This window comes from Pseudopipra pipra, chromosome 8 (assembly GCF_036250125.1).
Source record: "Pseudopipra pipra isolate bDixPip1 chromosome 8, bDixPip1.hap1, whole genome shotgun sequence".
Classification (NCBI taxonomy): Eukaryota; Metazoa; Chordata; class Aves; order Passeriformes; family Pipridae; genus Pseudopipra; species Pseudopipra pipra.
The window spans coordinates 15,533,585-15,557,731 of NC_087556.1; the positions used below are offsets into that span (position 1 = coordinate 15,533,585).

The following is a 24,147-nucleotide window of genomic DNA, read 5'->3' on the forward strand; positions in this document are numbered from 1 at the left end:
TTCAAGGCCAAGCCTATACAGCCTCATTCCAAACCTATATTTGCATGATGAAAGAGCAGGAAGAAAAAGCAAGTCTATAGGAATTCTTCTTTCTGCTAAGAGACCCTGAAAAATCGAGCACAATTTGGAAAGCAGTAAACACAGAAATTTGCATATACACTAAATATACTAATTTTAGATATACATACAATACTTGCAAACATTTCTTCAGGATAAACACCAGCTGAAATCTGCACTTAATGTGATCAAATGTTCTTCATTAGGATCAAAGTTCACCCACTTCAACGAAGTTATTTTAAATAATGCCAAGTACTGAGAGACAAGTTACAATGTAATATGAGAAATTTACCTACTCTGTTCCCTCTCATTGTGTCTTTGAGGGTTTAATGCAAAATTTAACATCTGCATGTGCCTTCCCCCTCCGTTTATTAAGGACTTAAAAAGTAAGAATAATTTGTTTCATTATTGTTGAGTTACTGCTTGCAGGATTTTCATTCCTTCATCCAACCAGCTTAGCAATTTCAGCATGCTTCATCTTTTGATGATCAGTTTGCATGCCTTAAACTCCCAGATTGGTTTAATCTTGCTTGGCTTCTCTTCTATACTAAAAACCACTCTCTAACACTCTGCATTTTCTCCCTATCAAGGCTGTTGTCAAGTCTGGGACAACATCTTTAACACTGAAGTTTTTACAGCAGAAGAGGCAAGCTGTTCCTGGGAGAAGGCCAAGATTTTCACACTCCTCTTCTACTTGTGCACGTGTCTCCCCACAGTGAAAGGCAGAGCTCCCACAGACAGGAGCAGTCACAGCATTACTGAAACAGGACAACTTCAGCATCCCATCTTTCAGAAAGAGTGGAACAACAAGGTAAGAAATGAAAGCCAGCTTACAGATTTAACACAACTGGTATATGGAAAACAGATGAGGAAGAAATCAAGATATATTACCACAAAAAATCCGAGGAGCATCATAACAGGCCACTTTTCAATTTCCTTAAAATGCATCTACTAAGGATTCTTACTCTTCCAAGTTCGAGCTTTTGAATAGTATCCCAAGACACAAAGAACGTGCAAAAGGCGACACAGGGCATTCATGCACAACCCTGAGTTCTAACTGTTACATAAGAGACTGGAACAGGGAAAAAAAAAGAAATGATAGTTGGGAAAGAAAAGTTGAAATAAATTGAAAACTGGAAAAAAGTTGGAGAAGGGACTTTCAATAATCAGTGAAGATTCACAAATCTACGCTATGAAGGTACTGGACCAAAAACATGAGGCCTGAACAGATGCTATCTTTAAAGAATTATCTTTATTTATCAAATGAAGCTGGATGCTCTCAAACACTATCTGTTTTACAAAATCTATCATGACTACTGTACATTATAAATATAAAGGACATTTTACTATTACATCTTGGTTGTTGACCACCCGATCTATATTCACAATCACACTGACTAAAACATGAGTTTGTGATGTGTTACTTCATTACACTCAGAAAATGAATTTCTAATAATAAGAATTTAAGTGAGACAGACCTATGACACACTGAACATGAGACTTCCATGTTGGAACATACCTAGGGTTTCATACTAGTTCAAGCAAGAGATAATTCTGCTTCACTATTTCATACAGAAGCCAGAGGGCATAGCAGCAGTCACATACTAGAACAGAATCACTCTTTCAGACTCAACAAACAAGAAGAAAAACCCTGAAAAACTGAGGTGTATCTGGAATCATGTACCTAACTACAGTGATTCAGAAATTCATTCCAATTATTGAAACTTTTTTGTATGGGCCTGTTCATTTTTGAGCCTACAGTAAAACCACGAAGAATTTGAAAAAACCTAGAGAGATACGTAATGTCAGCTTTTTTCCCTCACTATTAAGTGACATATTATTTTATAGTGACCATACAAAAAGATGTAAAATAAGGCATAATCAGTGAAATAATAAAATACATTAATCAAATTTCATTAATAACTCAGAGAGACATGACCCTGTCCAATAAACATCTACAGAGGACTTTCAGTTACAAGAACACAGATTCTTGCAGATATTTGATCTTGCAGATGATCTCAGTTTATGCCAGGAAGAGGGACACAAAGAAGAATGCACAGGTTATTTTTCCATTTTTAATTTCTGAAAAACATATTATCTTCAGCTATTCAAAAGATGAAGAAATAAAAATATATCACACTAAAAGGAGACATCCAGCTTATGTGGCTGCACCTTTAGATGCAACAAGGTTATCATTAATTAAGATCTTCACTTACTTTTAAGCATTTTAGGTCTTTTCAAATACCAAGGGATTTTAAGAAACTTCAGCTGAGTAGAAATAAAAGAACAAAAAACCAAGATCTAGCTATCCATTTACTTGTACTAAGTGTGAAGAATTACATATTCTATTAAAAATACTTCAACATAACAAAGAGGATTTTCAACTAGAACGAAATCTCTTCATCTTCTCAACCCTCAGTGCAAGAGAAACGGATCCATTAATTCATAATCCCTTTAGATAATGCCCCAGACATACTTAGCCTAATACTTTGGATCTCTTTCCCACTGCTACCACCTGAAACATTTATACATAGATAGTCTGCTTCAAGTAAGTACAACCCACGGCCTTCAGCCCAACAGACACTCCAAGGATAAGATCAATACCACTCACTACTGTTGTAAAAATCCTCACACGAAGCTGCGAAGTACACCAGCCAACTGCCTGTCAAACTCCTGCACTTCAGCTTCCAGCAGGGATTCCCTGAATCTTCCCTGGCTCCCCTCCTGACCCCAAGCATCTCCAGTTAGACCCAACAGTACTGCACCATATCCCTAAGCCTCTGATTAGTTTCTGAGACTTCTCCCAGAAATAATTTGTTTGCACTTCAGGTCAGCTCCTCACAGTCTGACTTCATCCTGTCTTATCCCAACCCTGCTCTTGATCAGAGCTCCAAGAAGAGAATTGCCTTCTCTCAGAGAACTCAAGATACATAGCATTGCTTTGTATGACTATATACTGATAATACTATATATTATCTCAAAAGTTTGAGTTGCCATCAACTATGTCTATGCTAGATAGGGCTAACAGCTACAACAGCAAGTAAAATAAACACAGTAAAAGAGTTAATGGCTTAAGACAGAAAGGAGAAAAATTAAGCATATGACATAACTGCACCAATAGAGGCAGACTGGAATCTATGCCTGTTAGAACAGAGACTTAGGAACAGGCTGTCTGACAAAAAAAAAAATAAATTTAAAAATAGGGGGAAAAAAATAAGCTAGTTACTTTTATACTAGAAAATTCAAATACAAAAATGAGAATTAGAACTCCAGGACAGATGTAGCATAAACAAACTAAGGTCTTCCAGGTGCAGATGGAACAAGTAAACAGCTTCTAATTTCAATTAGTAATGAGCATACCTAAGAAGCAGCCTGTGAAAGATATACCTGCTGAAGGTGAAACTGCTTCTGATAAAGAAGCCTGGTTTCTTAACAATCCATATTCTGTATTTCCTATATCAACAGTCTTACTTCTCTATCATGTTCCTGAAATCCCTTCACAGTACCCTCTCACCCTCATTCTTCTCCTACCTCCTCCAATCCAGCTGTTTGGATGAGGAAAAGGGAGGACTTGCTGATGTGTGGTTCCCTGCACCATGGTTGGCTGGGTAGTACCCAGAGGCTGTTCCAGCCCATCAGGCATGGTGCTGCTGGGAGCAAATAATGTGTGTTCTACTCACCCTTCCCTCAATGCAACTCTCTTTATCAAGCCACTAACCTGGTTGAGACATTCAGTAACTTCTTATCCTACACATTTTCTCTGCCCTGTCAAACATGGTTCTGATATTGTCCTCTAAACTTTAGAGCTACTAGAAGACAGACACAGGACAGCTCAATTGGCAAAAGAGACAGGCTACAAATACACAAGATCATGTCTTGCCAAATCTCATAATTCCTCCTGAAGTCAGGACTGACAACAGCAACAGTTTTCTTAGTTTCTTGGGATTTTTTTCCTCTTCCTCTCCTCTCCCACGTCTCTTAAAAAAATTTACTCCAATTGCTCCAGACATATATAAATACATGAATGAAAATGGAAGAGGGAAAGAGTGCAAGTACAAAAAATAAATCATTTTAAAACCAGCTTATAAGAAAATTGGAGTGTATTTCCAATTGTTCATAGCATATTCCAAGATGAATTTCAAAAATTTCTAAAGCCATTTTAACGCTCAAATCTCTAGCTTATCAAACTGCAATCTTTAAAAGAAGGCGCACCTTTTCAAGCAGTTATTTACTTCTTGAAATGCAAATTTGTAAGAAGAATTCATTTTCTTCACCCTCAAAAAAACATGAAGGGCTTTCAAAAGCTGATTTACCTTCTCATTTATACAAGGTAATGCAGTATATTTGCATAAAACAGTCAAAACTTTTTTTTTTGTAATGTAATAGGTAGCTAACTATGTAACCCCTGCCGCTTTAAAAGACAGTCCCCTCGTTAGGAAACCGTTCAAAGTGACAATTTCAGTAACTCAGCATCTCTTTCTGGATAATTAGATGTATTATGAATATGCAGATCTCGCAGAGCTGATTGGCTCAAATGTGTCCCATTCCTCAAGAATATCACCTTCAATAAAAACAGCTGTATTACCAAACAGCAGGCTCTCATCCAAACTTGTATTAAACGTTTATCTGCCCAGCTCAAATACAGATCACACCAGACAGAATTCCCTTTGCCCAACCTTCATGAAGGTACAGGCTCTGGATGACTATTGGACTTTCAGTACTGTGACCTGTATACACAGGATTTTCCTGCAGCAGATCTTTACAAAATCTTCCGTGAGGACAGGGGTGGAGATTTCATGCTGTCCACATTATCACAGAATGTAAGTTAAATAACATAACAATAGCACCATCCAGTGGCAATATCCTCCCTTTAAGATGCTCATCACACACATCACTTGGAGTGATCCAGCTGGAGCAACTGTAAAACAGATAAGCATGGTACTTCTAATAATTTTTTTGAGCAGCCAGCATCCCAAGAATATAGGGATCTTGGTGGAAAATGCACCATTAGCAAAGATTTTTGAAAAGAGAAACTGCACATACAAATAATTATGTGAAAACAATACTGCACAAAGTAACAAATATAAGGCTGTGCAACTTGTAAATATTACAAGATCAGTAATGCAAGTTTATTCCAATGCTGAAATCTTCTAATATATTCACTGAAGGTTGAACATACTATTCACCTGAGTTAGGCTGCTCCTGTTTTTTTTTAAGTAGAAAATTATTCAGGGTCTTCTTAGTACATATGTTTAAAAAACCCAAAAAAACCAAAAAGACAACTCTAAAACACTGGCCCACCTCCCTCAGCCCTCCAAAATAGATCCAAACAACTCTACTCTGTGTATTTTAGGCCTGCTTGTTCCTCCCTCTAGTATTTTTAATCATATTCAGTTAAGTTTTTCCCTTCTATTCACTTAGTTCATGTCCTACTTCCTTAGAAAATCGAGTATCTTATATTTTTGTGTACCAGAATGGTGACCTTTACTCCTTACTGTACGAGAGCCAAAAGAAAGAAAATAAAGGGGAAAAAGGCTGCTGCACAGTAATTGCCATCTGAAATAACCAGTACAGCAGGAATAGAGAAATAAAGTACTGGTACTAAAGACATTTGCAGGGTGTTTTTCTCAGAGTAGAGACAGTAAATGAGCAGTCCCAGAGTTTAACAGTTCAGTGTCCAAACCTTGACACAGGGACATCCTTCCAGCTTAGGAAAGTTTCCCATAAATTATATCAACCACTAACACGTATTTGGGGAACTGTGACAGCACAATTTTCTCTTGTGAAGTGGGATATTGACACACTGTGAGGTTTTAACAAAGCTGCTGTTTCTAAACATCCTCATAACTGCTGCTGGAATTCTAACTAAAACTTTTTTTTGTTACAATTCAAGAAATCTGTGCAGGATGATGTCAACAGATGGGGACAGTGGGCTTAGTGACTGGTGCATACAGTCATGTATCACTGCTGCTGAATGCTAGAAATGTTAGATTGAGATCACCTACTTTACAATAAAGTTCTTTAAGTTAGTTCAGGAGCACTTTGCAGTAGCCCATCTCAGTTTTCACCAAATCTGTAAGATAACTTCTCACTACAACTTAAAAGTACAGTGTTAACTACTGTAGTTGCATATCTTGTTTCAATATTCACTTTAAACTTAAAGCAGTCAACATATTTTTGCACTAATACTGCATTTCCCAAAATACTTTTTCTCACACAGTGGAAGATTGTGATTCTGTCTTCCTATCTTTGATAGTCCAATTCTAGACCTGCACACATCCTGCTGACCTAAATCTGTGTGTATTCAGGCATTTTAAAGCAGATATTAGAAATAAGAAACTGAAATTAATTAATACCTTTACATTATCACTGTCTGTAGCTCTGTTGTTACTCCCCTCCCAATCAGAGCCAGCTACATCAGCTAAAGAGACAAGGCCAGGCCAGGACACACTTGCTGGGTGCAGGGTGGGTAAGATGCTTAACTGGCACAGGGAGTTTCTCTCCATCCGTCCCACACACTCCTGCACCAGCCTGTACAATGCCTGTGTTTCAGCTGCTCAGCACAGACACGGGCATCTGCAGCTGCAACTGCACCAGCTGACTCCTGTGACCAGAAGGTACCAGTGAACCCCTTGCAGCAGCTGCACTCCATCTGTGATCACTGGTGTGGGGACAGAAGCTGCAGCGTGTGTCAGTCGCTGTTTCCACTTCTTGTAAAGCAAGGTCATCTGATCACACCCAGTCACAGCAGCACCAGGGCAGGAGCCACCCTTCAGCAGGAGCAGATGGCTCCATGGTTCAGGCACACAGCTTCTCAATCTGCAGCAAGTTTCCCAAGCAATTCAGAGCCAGCTACATTCCCTGTTTGCTTTGGCCACAGATCCAGAAAATTACAATCTTATCTAGTACAAAGCTTCGAGTACAAATCAATTTACATGTCTGAGAGATGATTACATGATACAATGATTATTGAGCCACATAAGTACGTAGATCAGAAGATACTTCCTGGCAAGTTTTCAATACTATTCATGAGCAGCAGGAAAGCAAAACAAACTTATCGCCCTGCAAATGTAAAACTGCACATCCATACTGGACACATATACTCACAGTGCTAAGCAGGGGCTTCTAGATGTCCTGATTTAGTCAGAGAGTTAACTACAAGTGATCTCTTCTATCATCCTACTAAAATGGCTTAAGTCTCGATGTTTTCTTCACACTACAGGCTACTCTGCCTGCTCTGTGTTTTTGCCTGTAAGGGTGAATGGGTGCACAGGAGCACAGAGCCTTACCCCAGCAAAGAGAAATGTGCCTGTTCTCTTTGCACACAGCCTTGTCGTGCATTGTTCTGGCTCCCCAGTTTTGAACCACTGCCTTTTTTCCCCTATCCCATTCCTATGTATTCTGTAATCTATCAAACTCCCTCTGCACTGTTCTTTCTCCACTGATTAGCTAACTTGGGGGCAATAGTTTTGCGCTTCATCCTGCAAGCAAACTTTTCAGTGGGAACAAAGCAGCACACCATTACAGATTATGTAGTAAGACCACACTGCATCCCACATGACATCTTCCAATTTCCAAAGACCTTTAGAGAAGGCTACAGAAACATCTGCCAGGAATGACAAAGATGCATCTCTAGCTGGATTAGGGGAATGAAACTAAATGATCTCTTGAGGTCTCTTTCTACACTTTTATGAAAGGAAAGGCAATTAATGGACAGCCACTAAATTATTTTCACACAAGCCATTTAATCTGCACTGATAGATGATCACCTTTAAAATAGCAGAATTCACTATCCTGAGCACTAATTGGTACTCTTGGGGTTAGGTTTAACTCAGAAAAGACTGAATGAACAACAGAGACTTATCTATTCTTTCAGTTGCTGATAAACTATACAGCTTATTTTATGTTTTATTTGTGGTGCTTACATCTCTAGATGAGGATACTTTTAAACTAGTGAAGAGAGACATATTGCATTAACTATTTTGGAAATGGAACAGCTGATGTGATTCTGCCTTTTTTTACAATAGCTTAACAAGCAGGACATCAGCTGAATTTCTCTGGCAATTCAATTCTAAACAGTCTCACTAAAAAAAAAAAGATTTTAAATGAGAAAATTGGAAGTCCCAGCATAGGAAAAACATATACCACGTTATTCCTTGAAAAATACACACAAATGTCAGAGAACATGGACTGTGCTACAACACAGCTCTTTACCTGATTATTCAGGAAAAACAGTGGCATTATATGCTGACTGTGTCTCTGATGGAATTATGAACAAATAATACACAATAAATACACATACTTTATTAATTTAAACAGAACATGCACACACAGGTGCCATCAAGCAGTGAGTTCTATTTTTAAAATCCTAAGACTTCACAGAAGCTGGAAGTTATTCAAAAATCAAATGAAATATGTCTGCATTTGAAAATTCAGTTGTCACGTACATTCTCTAAGAGTAGATTTTTTTCATTAAAATGCAAAAATATTGGAAGTTTAAATTCTCCATCTAGTCTTAGGACCATCAAAAAAAACTAGTAATGACTATTTTTACTTTCTTTGGCATTGGCCAGATTATTTAGATAAGCATACCAGCAACATGTTAAAAAACAAAACTAAAACAATAAAACACAAAACTGAGTTTAGAGAAGAGATAATTAACCTATAACTCTGGATTTTGCAACTTCACCTATTATAACATAATCTGTTAACATAACAATCTGAACATGAAAGATGTTTGTGGTCTGCACTACAAAAATCCCACACACGACCCCCCACTTTGCTCGGGTGTTTCTCATCTCAAACTCAAACTGTACACACACATGAAATACATATTTCTTATTTTCATTTTTTAAATAGCCTTGAGGAAAGTGGTCTCACATCAAGCTTTTAAACAAAAATATATTAATAATATTATCTTAATTTTTATTTTATTTTAAATATTTCTGTTATTTAAACAGCAAGATAACAGTGCACCGCTAAGTACTTTCAAGTGGTTACAAGCTTTAGACAATTTACAGGGCTCCCTGTAGGCATCACTGAGCTGCCACCGAACTGGCTCCTGCACAGAGCACCACCTCGTGGCACACCCAGCACTGACCGCACGTCCCTTTGCTGGGGTTTTCAAACAGTGCCTCAACTGCAACAGCTTTGCTGCTGTGGCACTAAAATAGCAGCAAAACCAGAATTAAACCGGGATCTGCCAACAGAAGATTATCTGAATGTTCTCCTCCACGTACATTATACTTAATTAATGTAATTTCATTAAATGCCTGGGCAGGTATTAGCTTTTATTCTGATTCTAGTGCTATCTCCAGAGGACTGAGAGCTAAATGCATCTGAGAAATACAGTAAAAGAATGAAATAAAAATCCCCTGTTATGTTAAACTCTCATTCTCTCTCTCAGAATATGCAGCTCTTGCAGTGTATCTTCCAGCTTGAAGTAATTACTCTGACAGCTCAAAACCATCCCACAGCAGTATCTTTAGTACATTCTCTAAGAGACCCAAAGACACACCATGTATCTTCTAAACTATTAAAACGAACAACTGATCATCTCTAAATTTTAGAAAAATCTCAAGTTACTGCTACAGTGCATAACACAAAAAATAATACTCTCAAGACAGATCTTGTCCAATTCGAAACTGTGCACTTCTGTGCAATAAAGATGCAGAAACCTTTCCAGCTACCTAAACTAAAAAGCAGCGATCCCAGAAGATTTTGCGTGCTCTGCAGCATACGACTGCATCTCCTTCTAAGTACTCACCCCATTCTCTATCTGAAAGAATACACTACAGCAACAGAAATATGCAGCTCTATGGAAAACTCAGTCTGCCTATTCAAAACCCAGTCTTCAAACACGTCAGTGGTTGCACACAGTCTTGTGACTACTGTACTAGCACCACACTTTGTGCGTACTAGGAGTCAATCAAGTTAAACCCCGGTTAACACTATTGTTTCACACCATTTTTGAATTTGCTGTAAATTAAGACAAGTGCCAAGAGAAGTGGTAAAGGAAAAAGTCTCCTTCTGGACAATCATGTTTCAGTGACTGCTCAAACTGCATTGATTGAAAATGAAGCCTAGGGGGCTAAGAGGGTGTAACTGTTCCGTGCTGTTTGTGACGCCTTTCCTAGGAACGCTGGGTGAGGGGCGAGCTGAAACGCTGCACAGCAGTTTAGAACACTTCAACACTGGAGTCCGACATTTCAACTGGTCACAGTAATCAAAGCAGATGACACAAGTACTTGAAAAACCTCTACTGGAGGTAAGAGAAGAAAAATCAAAATATGAGATTGAGAAGAACAACGCGTCTTACACTGGGAACTTCCACAGCTTGATTTAAGCAAATTAGGTTTCAGTACTTTAGCAGCTGTTTTTAGACCCTGTGTTTTTAGATTCTCATGTGTGATATATATAAAATATTTTGGATTCTCCATTGGCTTTCACATCCATCCTTCTCCTTCCCCTCCAGCTCTCTTCTTTCCCACTATCATGGAAGTGTTGTATCACACAACAGTCTCAGATAAGCATCTCAGGCTACAAAACCAAGCTCTCTGGAGGAACATAAGCCTTGTTCTTATCTGCCAACCATAGTGATTATCAGAAGTTTTCTTCTATTTTACATCAAATAAGCACTGTGTCATACAAGAATGAACTGACACTAATTTCCAAGAGCTGCTTAACAATAAAGGATATTCTAAAGGATATTTGTAGCCTGTAAGGCTACAAAGCGAAGTTGTGCTTTAATATACTACACACACAAAGTAACACGAACAGAGAGAGGAGGCTCAATTAAAATACTGTATTGATACATAAGCACAATTTTAAAATACTGATTCAATATGCTTACCACCCACATGTTTAATGTGCATATTATTTATTTCATATTTTCAACAGCAGGATGCAAAATAAAATTATACAATATAACTAACACTTGCAATTTTTCATTTTAAATTTAGGCAGATGTAAAGACTGCTTCATCAAGAAGGAAAAAGTATTTCTGCTCTAATCTAGAACCTTAATTTCTAGAAATTTTATGCAGGATTGGCTGTTACCAAGAATTTCCTGAGCTGATTTCTGTAATGCTAATTTTCATTGGTGCTGTAATTCAAAAGAATTGAGTGAAGGGTGGGCAGGCAGAAAAATGAAGGAAAAAATATAGAGGGAGGAATCTTTAATAGGAATTCTGTAGCTAACCCTAAATCATTCTTTTAGTACATCTGAGTCAAGCCTTTATATATACATATCAATCACAGAAGTGATAAAACAATTCTAGAGAAATGAAAGTGCAATTTAAAGTAGTTTCTACAGAGGGAGCCAACCACCCAAAGAACGGGATTAAAACATTCCAGATCAGCACAGAGTTCTCAACCATCAAGCTCATTCATTACATTTACATGTCTTTTAAATCTCTACACCACATAATCCAGATTCTTACTCTACAGAATTCCCAAGCATTTAGTGGAAGTTGAATTAAAAAAGTGCTTGACTACATGTCATGGAACAATCAGTGTCAATATACCACAGAATTTTGTTTGCTTTGGGAGAAGGTGGCAATTTAAGAAACTGATTATTCCATATTATTATTTATTCAATAAAAAGAGAAGTTTAAGAGTTTTATTTGTAGCAATTCTAAAACCAGTCAATTTTGTAAACATGAGTATTGATTCTACAGTAACAATTTTTATTGAAGTTTTCATACAAACCTCTACACCAGGAAACAGGCCAGTCTGATACCGCTCTAAAAAAAATGAGGAAGAAATCGAGAAGTTGTGTGAAGCTGAAAGTTGGCAAATCTTTTCATGAAGCTGGGCACCTTGTTATTGTCATAGCAGTTTTCCAAATAAATTCATTGCCAAATCACATTTAATAATATATACTAATCCATTAAAATGTAATTATAAGTTATGTATATGACATAAAGTAATTCAACAACTTAAACAGGTGTCTGTGACAGCTTCATGTATGACCTCAACCATATAAATCATCTATATTGTCAGAATATGTTGAGTAGGCCAACAAAAAAATTGATATTTCTCTTCCCCTCTCCCCCCAACAATTTTCTACCCTCTTTTTCAGATTTGGGGGTAACAGAGTGGATAAAGACCAAAAGTATTCTGGAGAGACTACACACCAACAAGACACCAAATCCTAAAGCAAACACACAGGGAAGGATTTTTCCAGGTGTTACTGAAGATAAACTACTCCCTCTAGTGGCATAAAATATTCAGCGTGGCTGTTTCCAACAGCGTCAGACAGACAGGGGCACCCCTTTGTGTCCCCAGCAGTCACGGCTCTCTCGCTGCGAGCTGAACCATCGATGGCACACGGCTGCAGCGTAATTGGGCTTGGGGTCGAGTCCCTCAGCTTTTGTATTAAAGTACTGGGATAGACAGTGACTAACACAGGGTAATCCCACTGCCCCCAAATACCAGGAAAGTCCACTACAACATTCCCTCAAAGAGGTTCTAATCCCTCTCATCCTCTAGCTCTCTAACATACCCAGACTACTTCTAAAACCCTTCTATAGATTTCTCTACTCTTTCCCAAGCATCACAGAGGCCCTTTTCTAATCCCCAAATGTCCCTACTATGACTCCAAGATTGACCCTTCCAGTACTCACTTATATATTGACTGAGCAAAACCAGACAATACACACACAACACCCCCACACCACCACCCCACTCCCAGGCACATGTTACAGGTAATTCAAAACTCCATCAGTCACCCAAACAGCTTCTCAAGTTTGAGTCCCTCTCTCCCTTGTGCAATTTCACAACGAAAAATAGCAACTATGCACCTAAGAATGAAATACCTAAATAAATCCCTCTCAGTTAACTTGCAGCAGAACAACACTTCCACTCTCCCTTCTGACCAAAACATCAAAAGGCTGACTGAAGAGAAAGAAAGATTGTATTTGTCTTCTTTCTCACTTCACAGCCTTTCTTTCTGTAAAAAAATGCCTTATGAAATCAGAAACACAACGCAGGTACCACATTTCCTACTTTCTCCTTCAACTAACTTCCAAAAAAGCGCTGCATCATGGTCCAAACTGCTTAAACAAAACAGTTTATAAAATTGTACAACCAGCAGTCAAAGCTGCACTAAAACAAGTGTCCTGAAGCATTGCTTACAGACTCAGTGGTACCACTAAACTCCAAACAATGCTTTTAAAACTCACAAAGAATATATTTTAGTCGCCTATTCATACAAGCTAGTCAAACTGCCAAAATTTTGCTAACAGCCCATACTTTACTAAAAGACAATATTATTTTCTCAGAGCTTATGTTTATTTATTGTTCTCAGAAGGAGAAAAAAATATATGCAATATTAAGTCCTCACCAACCTTATTACGTCCAAGTTTCCTCAGCAGTCTTGCAGGATGTATTTTTTTTTCCCTCTCCTCAAAGTTACAGGGAATTAGTTGGGTTGGGGGAGGTGGGAAACACCTCCAGGGAATCTCTTCAGCCACAAATGCACACTTACCTTGTAAAACTCCTGTGCAAACTGAAGATAATACTGTTTCCCCAGTTTTTGTTATTCTTGCTGCAGAATAACAAACTTGCCAGTGAAAACAAGTATGACTGCTCATTTGATTCACTGCAACACGGGCCTGCTTGGTTTGATCTGCTTTAACTAATCTGCTAATTTTACCTGGAAACAGGACAGTCCCCTCCACCTTCCATGACATGCATTCAGAAGTTGACTGGGGTTTGGGGGGGTAGATATTTCCAGCTGAATTCTGAACAGAATGCATATATGCACCAACTTACAGCTTTAGTGCTAACAAATTCCTTTAAGATAAAAGAAGTGTACACTAAATGAAAAGACAAAATAAAAGGCTGCTACAGTCAAAGTGAACTGGAAGCAGGAAAAAAAAGATCTTTCATACCTTAGCTCTTAAAATAGAAGTTAAGCTTGTGCCATGCTTGTAAACCAACTCCAGTCTTAGTGGCTGTACTTATCTCTCTAGATAACTAAGATTCAAGGACAAAAGGATCAAGCCAATTCAGGGTATAGCTGGCCCAGTTACCTTTGGAGATAAGGCATTCATTACTGAACAAAATTTACATTTTTATGAAGAACTGCTTCACAGATGTGATCCCTGAGAAACTGAAGGACATCTGACAGTCAGATAAATCACTGTGATATTTCTAGATGAAGAATGCCTAAAGAGGTCGTCTTTACTACTAAGCAAGACAATGGAAAAGCTGCTGACATTTCAAAGACTGGAAGATAAATTATTTTACATAGAAGGATTTTGTCACTGAACAGTAATATGTAAAGAATTACTTTCCATTTGACTTAAAAACATTGGGATGGGTTCAGGAGAACACTTTAGTTATAAGGGCACTGAACCTAAAAATAAGTTTATAACCAATCAGCAACGATTACCCCAGTGGTAACTTGTCTCCCACATTTCCCTAGAACTAACATTTCTTTTAAATATGAAAGCCTATTTAAATACCAGAAAATCATCATTATCTAACAACTCATCTGTAAGTTGCATCCGAGAGTTTAGCTCGAAGGACTGAAAGTGCTCCAAGGTTCAGCAGTGTGCAATCTGTTCTGTACCACAGTGTTCACGTGGTCTAACAAGAAGAGCACACAGCACATTAGAAAAGTTCCAAAGGTCTCTCCTAAAACAACATGACACTGACCTATGAGAGTTTTTCCCCGGTCAAGTATCCAGTGACATTCAAGATGACAAGATCAATGGCAAAAGCATGTTCAAACTCTTCCATTATACCCAACAGCACATAAATCATCTCAGGAGCTACTGCAGTGCGAACAACGAAACATCAAAGAAAGGTTTCACTTGCAGCTGATTCGTGTAAGTCTTCCTGAGTTTTACTGAAGAATTCTTTATTACACAAAATTGAATAAAAAAGAACTCATCAAATGACTTCAACCCCCCTGCTGTAAACATATCAATAAGTAATGTGCAATCAACTAATATGCAATGTACTTAAACAGCTCGAAGAAGATTTAAGTACTTCCAATGAAATACCTGCCATCCAAAGGTTCAGTTTAATCAGTTTCTATTGTGTAAATAAAGCTTGTGCACACAGTACAACTGGTACTGTCCAAGATACAGAGCCGTATATGATTTAACTTGTGTTTAACCCCTCACCATGCTAGTACTTGTAATACTTCTAGCTTATTTCCTGTAAAATGGGTTAATGGGTTCATCATAATTATGCTGTCCACAAGTGCTCTATCATTAGAGACTGTGCTCCACATAAACCCAACCTTACCTAATGATCAAAGGCAACTGCTGTTGCCTGTCTTTTGCCTGCAGCTCAAGCAATTTTAATGTCACAGGTACATTACCATGATGTACTAACTTAAGTTAAATGTCTTTTTCCATCCTCTGGATGTTTTATTTGGCTAGTAATTCGATCACTAAGGCTTTTAGAAAAAAAATCTTTTCCGAAGGAATTAAATCTTCGTTACCAGAATACATTTTTACTGTTTGAAATCAATGATCTTACTCAGAAACATCCAAACTTTTAACATGGGAAAACCTGACAGCTATAAATATTAATTCACCTGAAACACTTACCTCATCTTACACATGGATAAACTGCTTAAGTCTTTTGGGTGTACCACTAAATAACGCAAAATAATGCTAGTGTAATAACAGAAACAGTTACGTGCAAGAATGTAGAGTTTAAAATAGAAAAGAAAAAAAGGTGGTTTTCTTATATCTAAGCATAAAGACTAACACAAAAGGGATCAAATTCCCTGCTACTGCTATCCTGAAAGTAAGAAATATGAAAGTAATCCTAAAAATCTGTATCTAATTTAGTAATAAGACTTTTACACAAACACTCCACTAGTAATCATGGAGACAATACTGAATAACATTACGTGAGGGGTGACAAGTGAAGCAGTTTCTAAGTCTTTCAGATCAACTATCTTCAAAAAAAACCCCAAAACCAGTTACATAATACAGATCTGAGGAATGGCAAAGAGCACATTCACATAGAACATCAGTGAGTGACTGGGGCAAGAAGAAAACTGGAGTTCATGCACCAAGTACAGGTCTTTAGCCAATGGCAGTAACGTGCAGGAATTTAAAACAGCAGCAATAAAAGAGCCAATTACTTCACATAATTGTGAGCTTTAAGAACAGGAGAATTTTGAAGCTAAATTCTGAAACAGAAAGTATTATAGTATTGCCTTCATGTAACCAGAATGCTTACACATACAAGTGACATATGCAGCCAACACCTACCAGTCTTTTTACTTGGCATTTTCCAAATATACACTTACCCATTACTGGCTTTCAGCTCAGTTGTAGAGCTTTTGTATTTTAGCATCTAGTGTGCCAAAATTAAGGTTAATTTGCCTGAACATGGAAGACTATATAAAAATCAAAATAAATTTGAACTTCAAGCTTCTTTGGTTTGGACACGCCTTTAATGATGGAGCAAAATAGCTGAATATGTCATTGCAGTCAATGTTTGATTAGGATCCTTACAGCTGCTTCTCCTTCAAGACAAAGAATTCAGTGGATCATATTTTATCCCCAGGAATAAGAGGTTTTAGGCTACAAAATCAGATTAGCCAAAACAAGCAAAATTTCAATATAAATGACAGGTGACTCCTCCTGGTGACGCTTGTGACTCTTCCACACCACAGCCCAACTGTGTTAATGAGAATTTGTGAAGGTGGGAATGGCCATATCACATCACATGAATAAGTAAATTAAAATAATGAGTCAACATTGAACCTGAAAAAAAAAAACAACCTTCCTTTTCATTTCTATCAAACAGAAACAAACATTTCACTTTACACAGACATACTGCAGGCAGGCAGGAGCTGTTAATGTAATCACTGTCATACATAAAATATGAGCTAGGATGAACATGGCCATTTAAACTGCATGTGTACCAACTGCAGTTAATAGAAGAATGTTTAAAACAAATTAATGCAAAAAGATTTTTAAATCTCTTTTTGCAACAATTAGTTTTCAGACAAGTTGTGCAATTTACAGCAGACAACACTCAAGAGCAGAAGGTATTTATAAAAACACAAAATGTTTGCTTCAGGTATTTAAGATATGTATGTACATAAAAAAGTAAATACATAACATGCATGTATATCACCATAAAAGAGCTTACAGTTCTTTGTGCTTCTCCTCTGCCAAAATTTGGTCGTTTGGCTTCAGCCCATACCTTAGGAGGAAGAAAAAAAAATGACAAAGCAGTTACTCATGCGAGAATATAGCCAGAAAATGTAGTTCTATAGTTTTAAATTATTAAACTACGCAACATTTGTTGATTCAGATACCTCAGGTGTTGCAAGGACAGCTAAAAAGTTTTCTAAAAAATTTATTACATGTTTTTCAAATTAAACTTACCATCACACAAAATTTTGGGTTGTATCGTGGCTTCAAACTCTGGATACTTCAAACTGGATACTTGGGCTGACTATATATCAAAAACCATTGCACTTCATACCATAAACGGTACACTGATCTTGTAATTTGGATCTGACAAAACAACGGTGTGAACAGTCAATCTGTCTGTAATGTTTCTCTCTATACCAAATAAAACTACTATAATAAATACTAACATAATTCTGTAGAAAAAAAATATACTTTAAAAACAGGCTATTGAGGAAAACGTCTGCAGTCCATACAGGCAACTTCTGATGAAAGCGAGTTCTTAAGAGAATGAAACTTTCTTTGCTAGCTCAACCTAAAAGGGGATTTAACAGAACAGGTTGCCTACACTGCCTGATCAGAGGGAAAAAGGAAGGCAGCTTCTGCCAGCACAGGCTACTGCCAGCCATGCTGCAGGCTGCACTGTCACTCACTTCAGAAAACCTTCAAGAAATGACCTCACTTTTGTTCTACCTCAGAGCAAAATCTTCTGCCATCTCAACATATCCCACAAACCGAACTGCTGTGGTGTTCTGCGAGGTTTGCTTTTTTTCTCTTGTATTTGGTGGGTTTTTTTGGTTGATTGGTTTGTAAAATAGTCATTCATAATGTAAGGTAAAAGTCAAGTGTCCCCTGGATAACTGCAAACAGCTAACTGCTCACATTGCACAAAGTTCCCACTGTCCCTTTGCCCTCTGTTTTTGATCCTTCCTCCAGTCAACTGCAGAACTGTAAATTATTCCTCCTGAGGAAAGATTCCGGTCACCGACCAACTACACTCAGCTATCTTGCAAATTGATCTTTGTTTATAATAAACAGATAAAATATACCTTCTCTATTCCTTACAGTATTTTCTAATGATACTCTCTGAAACTCATATTTTTAGCATCCATTTAAAATGCAAGCATCGACCCCGAACACATTCTCAAGCTCATTAGTGCTGGCTGCATTCAAACACTGACTGACTCATTTTTCCTGTACACACATGCAGAGACTGCCTTAGGTTATTTGCCACAGTATCATGCTGACTTGCACACATTTATCCACTTTGCTGCAAAATCCTTCATGTAGACACTTCTAATCAGGATACAATGCGGTTCATCCACATTCTCCTTCCAAATGCAGGGCTCACATTTGACTCTTACAGTAAGCACACTGGACTGTAACACACCGTTCAATAACAAACAGATTCAGGTCATTTCTTCAATTGCCCAGTTTTTTTCATACCATCCTATTAGTCTTTAAGCCACAATTTTTAGCTGTTATGATCCTACATTACTTCCAAATTAATGTTTTCTGTAATGAACAGTATCAGGCTCTTTTTCTTTCACGAAAAAGGGTCTAGCCCAACACCAGACTCTTCATAATGCTGCTACACCTCCCCGGTATCTCCATTTGTCATGTCTTAATAAGCATTTCACTGATAGCAAATACTTAGGTATCAGAGAAAAAACAAAGAGCTACCAAGAAATTCTAAAAGAAACATCTTTCAGAAGTGAAAGGACATTACATTTACCTATGAAACTTGCCATCTTACTTAAAATGAAATCAGGTCATTTGTTCAAAAAACGTCTCTGTCATAGACCGATACACTAACACACAGTCCATTTTGTAAATGGAGATCATTTTCCACATTAACAAATACACTCACATAAAGTCACAGACATTCTTCACTAAAAATAACACGGCGTGCTTTTCCTACACCAGAAATCAAACCACTTCAGCTTCAACTGCATACAGAGGATATAGAAATAATATATATACACTTGAGCTTTTTAAAGCTTCCACATTCCTTGTTACTTCATTATTTTTTTTAATGACAGTTTTACCCTCCCAGTTATTCAGAAGGGGGAAAAAAACCCTAACCAAATAAAACCCATCACTACTTACTCAGACTAATAAGTCACTTACTACAGAAATCATGTAACATAACGGGAACGCTGTTCAACAGATGTGAGATTTTTGAGTGTATTACTGACATACCGCAGAGGGGCTGGGAGGGACACAGTTGCTACCCTCAAAGTTTGCAGAATAGTTCCTTTGGTGAACCTTATCTTACCTAATCTTTTTCACCATCACCCCCTTCTCTTACCACGAAAATGGCATTTTTAAAATATTTTTCTTTGACCCCTAAAGACATTGCTTTGATAGCAAGTTGTGAAAGAATACTTCCCACAAAGGGACAAGCTTGTAGAGTTCAAAATTTTATCAGTACTTTATGCATGAAGATGCATATTATATTTCCATACACAGCTGCTGAACTATTTAATAAATGTAAATGTGGAACTAGCACAGTGAACAGCTTACATAATATTTTGCCAACATGTGGTTCGTAGGCAAGATTGATAAGCACCAGTTGGGTCTTTGGAAGAGCTCCTCTACAAAACACTTTAGGAGTTAACAACACCAAATGCAAAACTGAAGCTGAAGATAAGCAATCAAAAAATTTAAAACAAGGACATTTAAACCACCTAAGCAACCTGAACAACATACTGTGTGTATTAAAGATTTACATGCCTGGCATTAAACTAGTAAGTAGAAGAGAAGCAAACACACTATGGAAGAACTGAAGGGATCATAACTTCACTTTTTTCTGCTCCGTGAAATTCAAAGTTCAACATATCCTAGAACATTAAATAATTATTATTCTTTTCAACTATCCAGTACCAAACTGTGATGCACTTGCAAAAAGTTAATAGTAAGTTAATAGTCTTTTCAGCACTGCTCGAGCTCCTATTTCAAAAAAGGGGGTCTAAGAAGAAAATCATGCAAGGGTCTACAGCAAGATTACAGGGAAGTGTCAAAACACACTGCAGTCCATTTCAAAACGGATCCATTTAAGCCCTTTGATTTGTCCTTTGCAGACATTTAATCTACTGGAAGAGTAGCCAGTGTTGCAGACACCCCCTGCAAAATGGCAGCTGTCCATGAGGACAGGCGGCAGAAGGGCCGCGACTCCAGCAATTATCCCACTGCACAGCTGCCTCCCTGCACGGAGCTGGAGCAGCTGCTGTGCCGATCCCACACCCAGCTCGGAGCATCACAGCTGATGCCTTCTGACAGCCCAATATGCTGACTGCACCTTGGGCAAAACTTCCAGGGCTGAAAATAGCTTTCTTCCCAAACTCAGTTCACATGGAATTTCTTAAGTGGTAACGTCTTGGTCTAACCTCTAGATGTCATCGTACCATGGTCACTCAAACATACCCTGTTCTAATCAAAACTTAAGTGCCCCAGCTGCAGTCAGGCCCTAACAGAGATCTGAACTCTACCACGCATCCTGTAATCACAGTTAAAATTACAAGTTTCACACTGTTTTACGTTACTTTTTTCAGCGCGGAGATAATTTTTTTAAACAGTATTCTTTCCAACCTAGTTACGAAAAGGCATGTTTAGGAACTTAACTTACCAGGGCAAATGAGCAGTCTAATCCCCACACATCTCACCAAGAACCAAAGGACTAACTAATTATTAATTCACAACTACATTAATACCAAAAATTTTCCCTTTCCACAACCCTGGAATTAAAGTAGCATAGACCCAGACTAAAATATTACTGCAGACATTCTAAGAACTGATACACAGAATTGGAACGATGTTGAGGAAATCTGGCTGTAAGTACAGCTAACTATACTCTATGAAAAAAATGCCAAAGCCACTTGGAAGAGTTTTACTCTAACAGCTAGAAGTACAACTGACCGACACATTCTATTTGGTTATAACACTACAGACACAAAAATCTAAAGGTGGCATACTCCTCTTCATGTACATGACTTGCCCAGCATTCACCTGCAAGTTTATCATCTCAATTTCAAATTTTGAAGAAATATAAAATTTTATTAAATGTCTGCTTTTCTTTTTAAAAGCATACTAGAACTTCCAAGTTCAACTCTGACTTGTGCAATGGATTTTAAAGATTCTTGTGAAACTGTAATCCTATAACTCAATGCTTTTTTATTTCCCAGCTCCTAATACAACAGAGTATGAAAATTAATGTACTTGGACAGTAGTCAGTATTTTTACAATAATGCTTTTAATGTAACAAACAGCCATAAGGCACAGCTCTCTTCAGGCAGCATCCAGTTTTACAGTGCTTTAACCAAATTAAAAAGAAAACACAGCCTACGCTAAATATGTACTTGTGATAAACATGCATCAAGTTCAGATCTGCTCTATCAAGAAGTTCCTGAAGAGCTGGTAAAACTCACCTGTCTTAGGGCCCAAAATAAAAACTAATAATGAGCTAACAGGTTTAAAAATAGCAATACATCTTCAAATTAAGTCACCTTTCAAAATTTCTTGATTCCACCAATCTAAGCAAAAACTTACAATGAAACAATAGGTAATAATTTCACAGATATCAAAATGAAAATTAGCACAGACATATACACTCTGCTTGGGCCAGAAGAGCCAAGACAAAAACCTCCATCATGCAGACTACCCACAAAGAGGCACAAAAAATTGTATACACATCAGAGTAATATTTTCATCACTATTTTCAACAATAATTGTGAAGAACACGACACTAGAGACAAAAGTATTTTCCTGCAATAACCATCCATGTCAGCATAAAAAAAAAATTAAAACTATTCCCATAATACAAAGCTGGGACAGTGAAGCACTCTAGGAATGCTCTAAACATGTGTCTGCACAGACATTCTGCTGCCTTGCTTGATGCATAAATAAATACAAACTTCTTGCCACATGACTCTGTACGTGTACGTGGCTCTGACTAACCCTGCTCACCTTTCAATGCACTTGGGCTTTGCTGTTCCATAAGCTTATTGTACTTGACGTGGTTTGCTGCACTTACTGCCTTAAGAATTCCCCAGATTGATTAAAAATTGAATGTATAAAAGGGCAGATTTTCAACGTGTTCTTTGAACTTTGCAGAACAGTCATCAGAAAAAGGAACAGAGTGTGATTTCTCTGTCAGACACCTAAAGCGTGTTGGTTGCATTAACTGGACAAGCCAAGGAGATTTTATGCTATACTAGGCTATGCTTCATCAATAAAAGAAGAAATCTTTTAAGACAGAGCCCTGCAGAAGTATTTCTTCATAAATTTTCAACAAAGCCATTAAGAAACCTTAAAGATTTCACTGTAGTCTTATTTCAGATTGATCTAAAGTAGTTTCCATAAAAATGATTCAGCAATTATGATGCTTCAACTTTCAAGTGAAGTTAAGGCTACTTTCACTGGCCTGAAAAAAAGAAACACAGTCCTTTCACTTTTGTTTTTTCTTAATTATTAATCTTGCCAAAACTAGGACGACCATCCTGTGGGGCACTGGTGCTCACATGTCCCTTTTCAGACTATATTGATGGATTTCTACCAAAAGCAGTTAACACATCCTACGAGATCTTTCAGGTCAGGAACACAGCCATGTGTGAACCTGCTACAACAGTGCATCCTCATGAGCTTTTACAGGCCAATGCACACAGCAAGCCCAGCAGAAGCTCACAAAATATTTCTAACACATCAGATTTATGGAGGATGGGTATAGAGGGTCAGTCTGCTTCTCAACTTCCATCTGCAATTTATCAGACAGAGTAAGAATAAATAATGCTGCCCTAAGTGCTAACTCCATTTCTTTTGACTTGATCTACAGAGAGATCAAAAGGCAGTAAGTAAACTGCTTTTCCTATGGTAGTAAAATACTACTTAAAGCAAGGCAGTATTTCTGCAATTCTGACCAGGCTACAGCTACTTAGAAATTTCAGTTAAGTCTAGTGTAGCTTTACTCTTCCCATGAGCCCAGTAATCTTTCCCATGGACACAAACACGGAGTGTGAGTACCGTGACTTGTATTTGTTTGGATCATTACTTTGAGCTTGCTAAGCCAGATTCCAGAGGCTGGGCATTTGCTAAATCTGGACGAAAACAAAAAACCACAACCCAGACCTTACCTTGTGTATAAATTCAGCAGTAAAATCTGTCATGGGCCAGATGAAACCAGCTAACCCAAAATTAAAATTCTGTGTAACTGGCACATACAAGGACCCTTGTTGAAAGACATGTTTTTTCCCCTCCATTAAAAAAACAAACAAACCAGACAGCAGAGGACTGATTCATATTCTAAAAGTCTTAATGTCTTGCCTAACCTGCACTGTTTTTACTCCACCAGTTTAATACGGTTGCTTTTTCATTTTTTCTTTAAATTCCTTTATTGCTTTGCTATAATCTCCCAGTTTCACCATTTGAAATGAACCACATTCCTCATTCCCTCAAAATTTCTCCCTGCCTTTAGCCTCTCTCCTATTCCATAGCAGGGCAGCTGGTCCTCCCTACTTTTTTACATTCCTTCTTGGCCTGAAGCTGACAGCAATACAGAGACCTCTTCTACATTAATTTCTGGGTTTAGTGACAGCTGATCATTATTCACTGCTACTTGAGGATGACCTTGAAACAGGTTAGACCATTTTACAAAAATTCTTTATTGAGTAGATACCACTTTGTTGACAAATCTAAAAGGCAAGTCCAGATTGTCATCCTTGAAAAACTAAAAGACTAAAGAGGGACTGTATGATAGCAATACAACCCCAAAGAAAGCCCGCTTCCAGAAAAATCTAAGTTTTGCAATGGTCCACTCATACCAATAAAAGAGGGAACTGCCTAAAAGACCTTTCAGACATTCGTTTGGGAAATTATTAGAACTGTGAGAGAATGCTCAATTCAGATGGACTTCAACACAG

General features: G+C 37.7%; 1 protein-coding gene and 1 long non-coding RNA gene across 3 annotated transcripts in view; one reads left to right on the plus strand and one right to left on the minus strand.

Moving 5' to 3' along the window:
* ADK (adenosine kinase) overlaps positions 1 to 24,147 on the minus strand; it is a 277,174-nt gene that overhangs the window by 225,906 nt on the left and 27,121 nt on the right. For both annotated transcript variants that reach the window (XM_064663829.1, XM_064663830.1), the window contains exon 3: positions 17,190 to 17,243. In XM_064663829.1, coding sequence (XP_064519899.1) covers positions 17,190 to 17,243 — 54 coding nt within the window. The remainder of the gene's footprint in view (positions 1 to 17,189; positions 17,244 to 24,147) is intronic.
* LOC135418424 (uncharacterized) lies at positions 10,234 to 14,971 on the plus strand. Its single transcript, XR_010432435.1, has 2 exons — positions 10,234 to 10,324; positions 14,033 to 14,971. It is a non-coding gene; the product is annotated as an uncharacterized LOC135418424 (long non-coding RNA).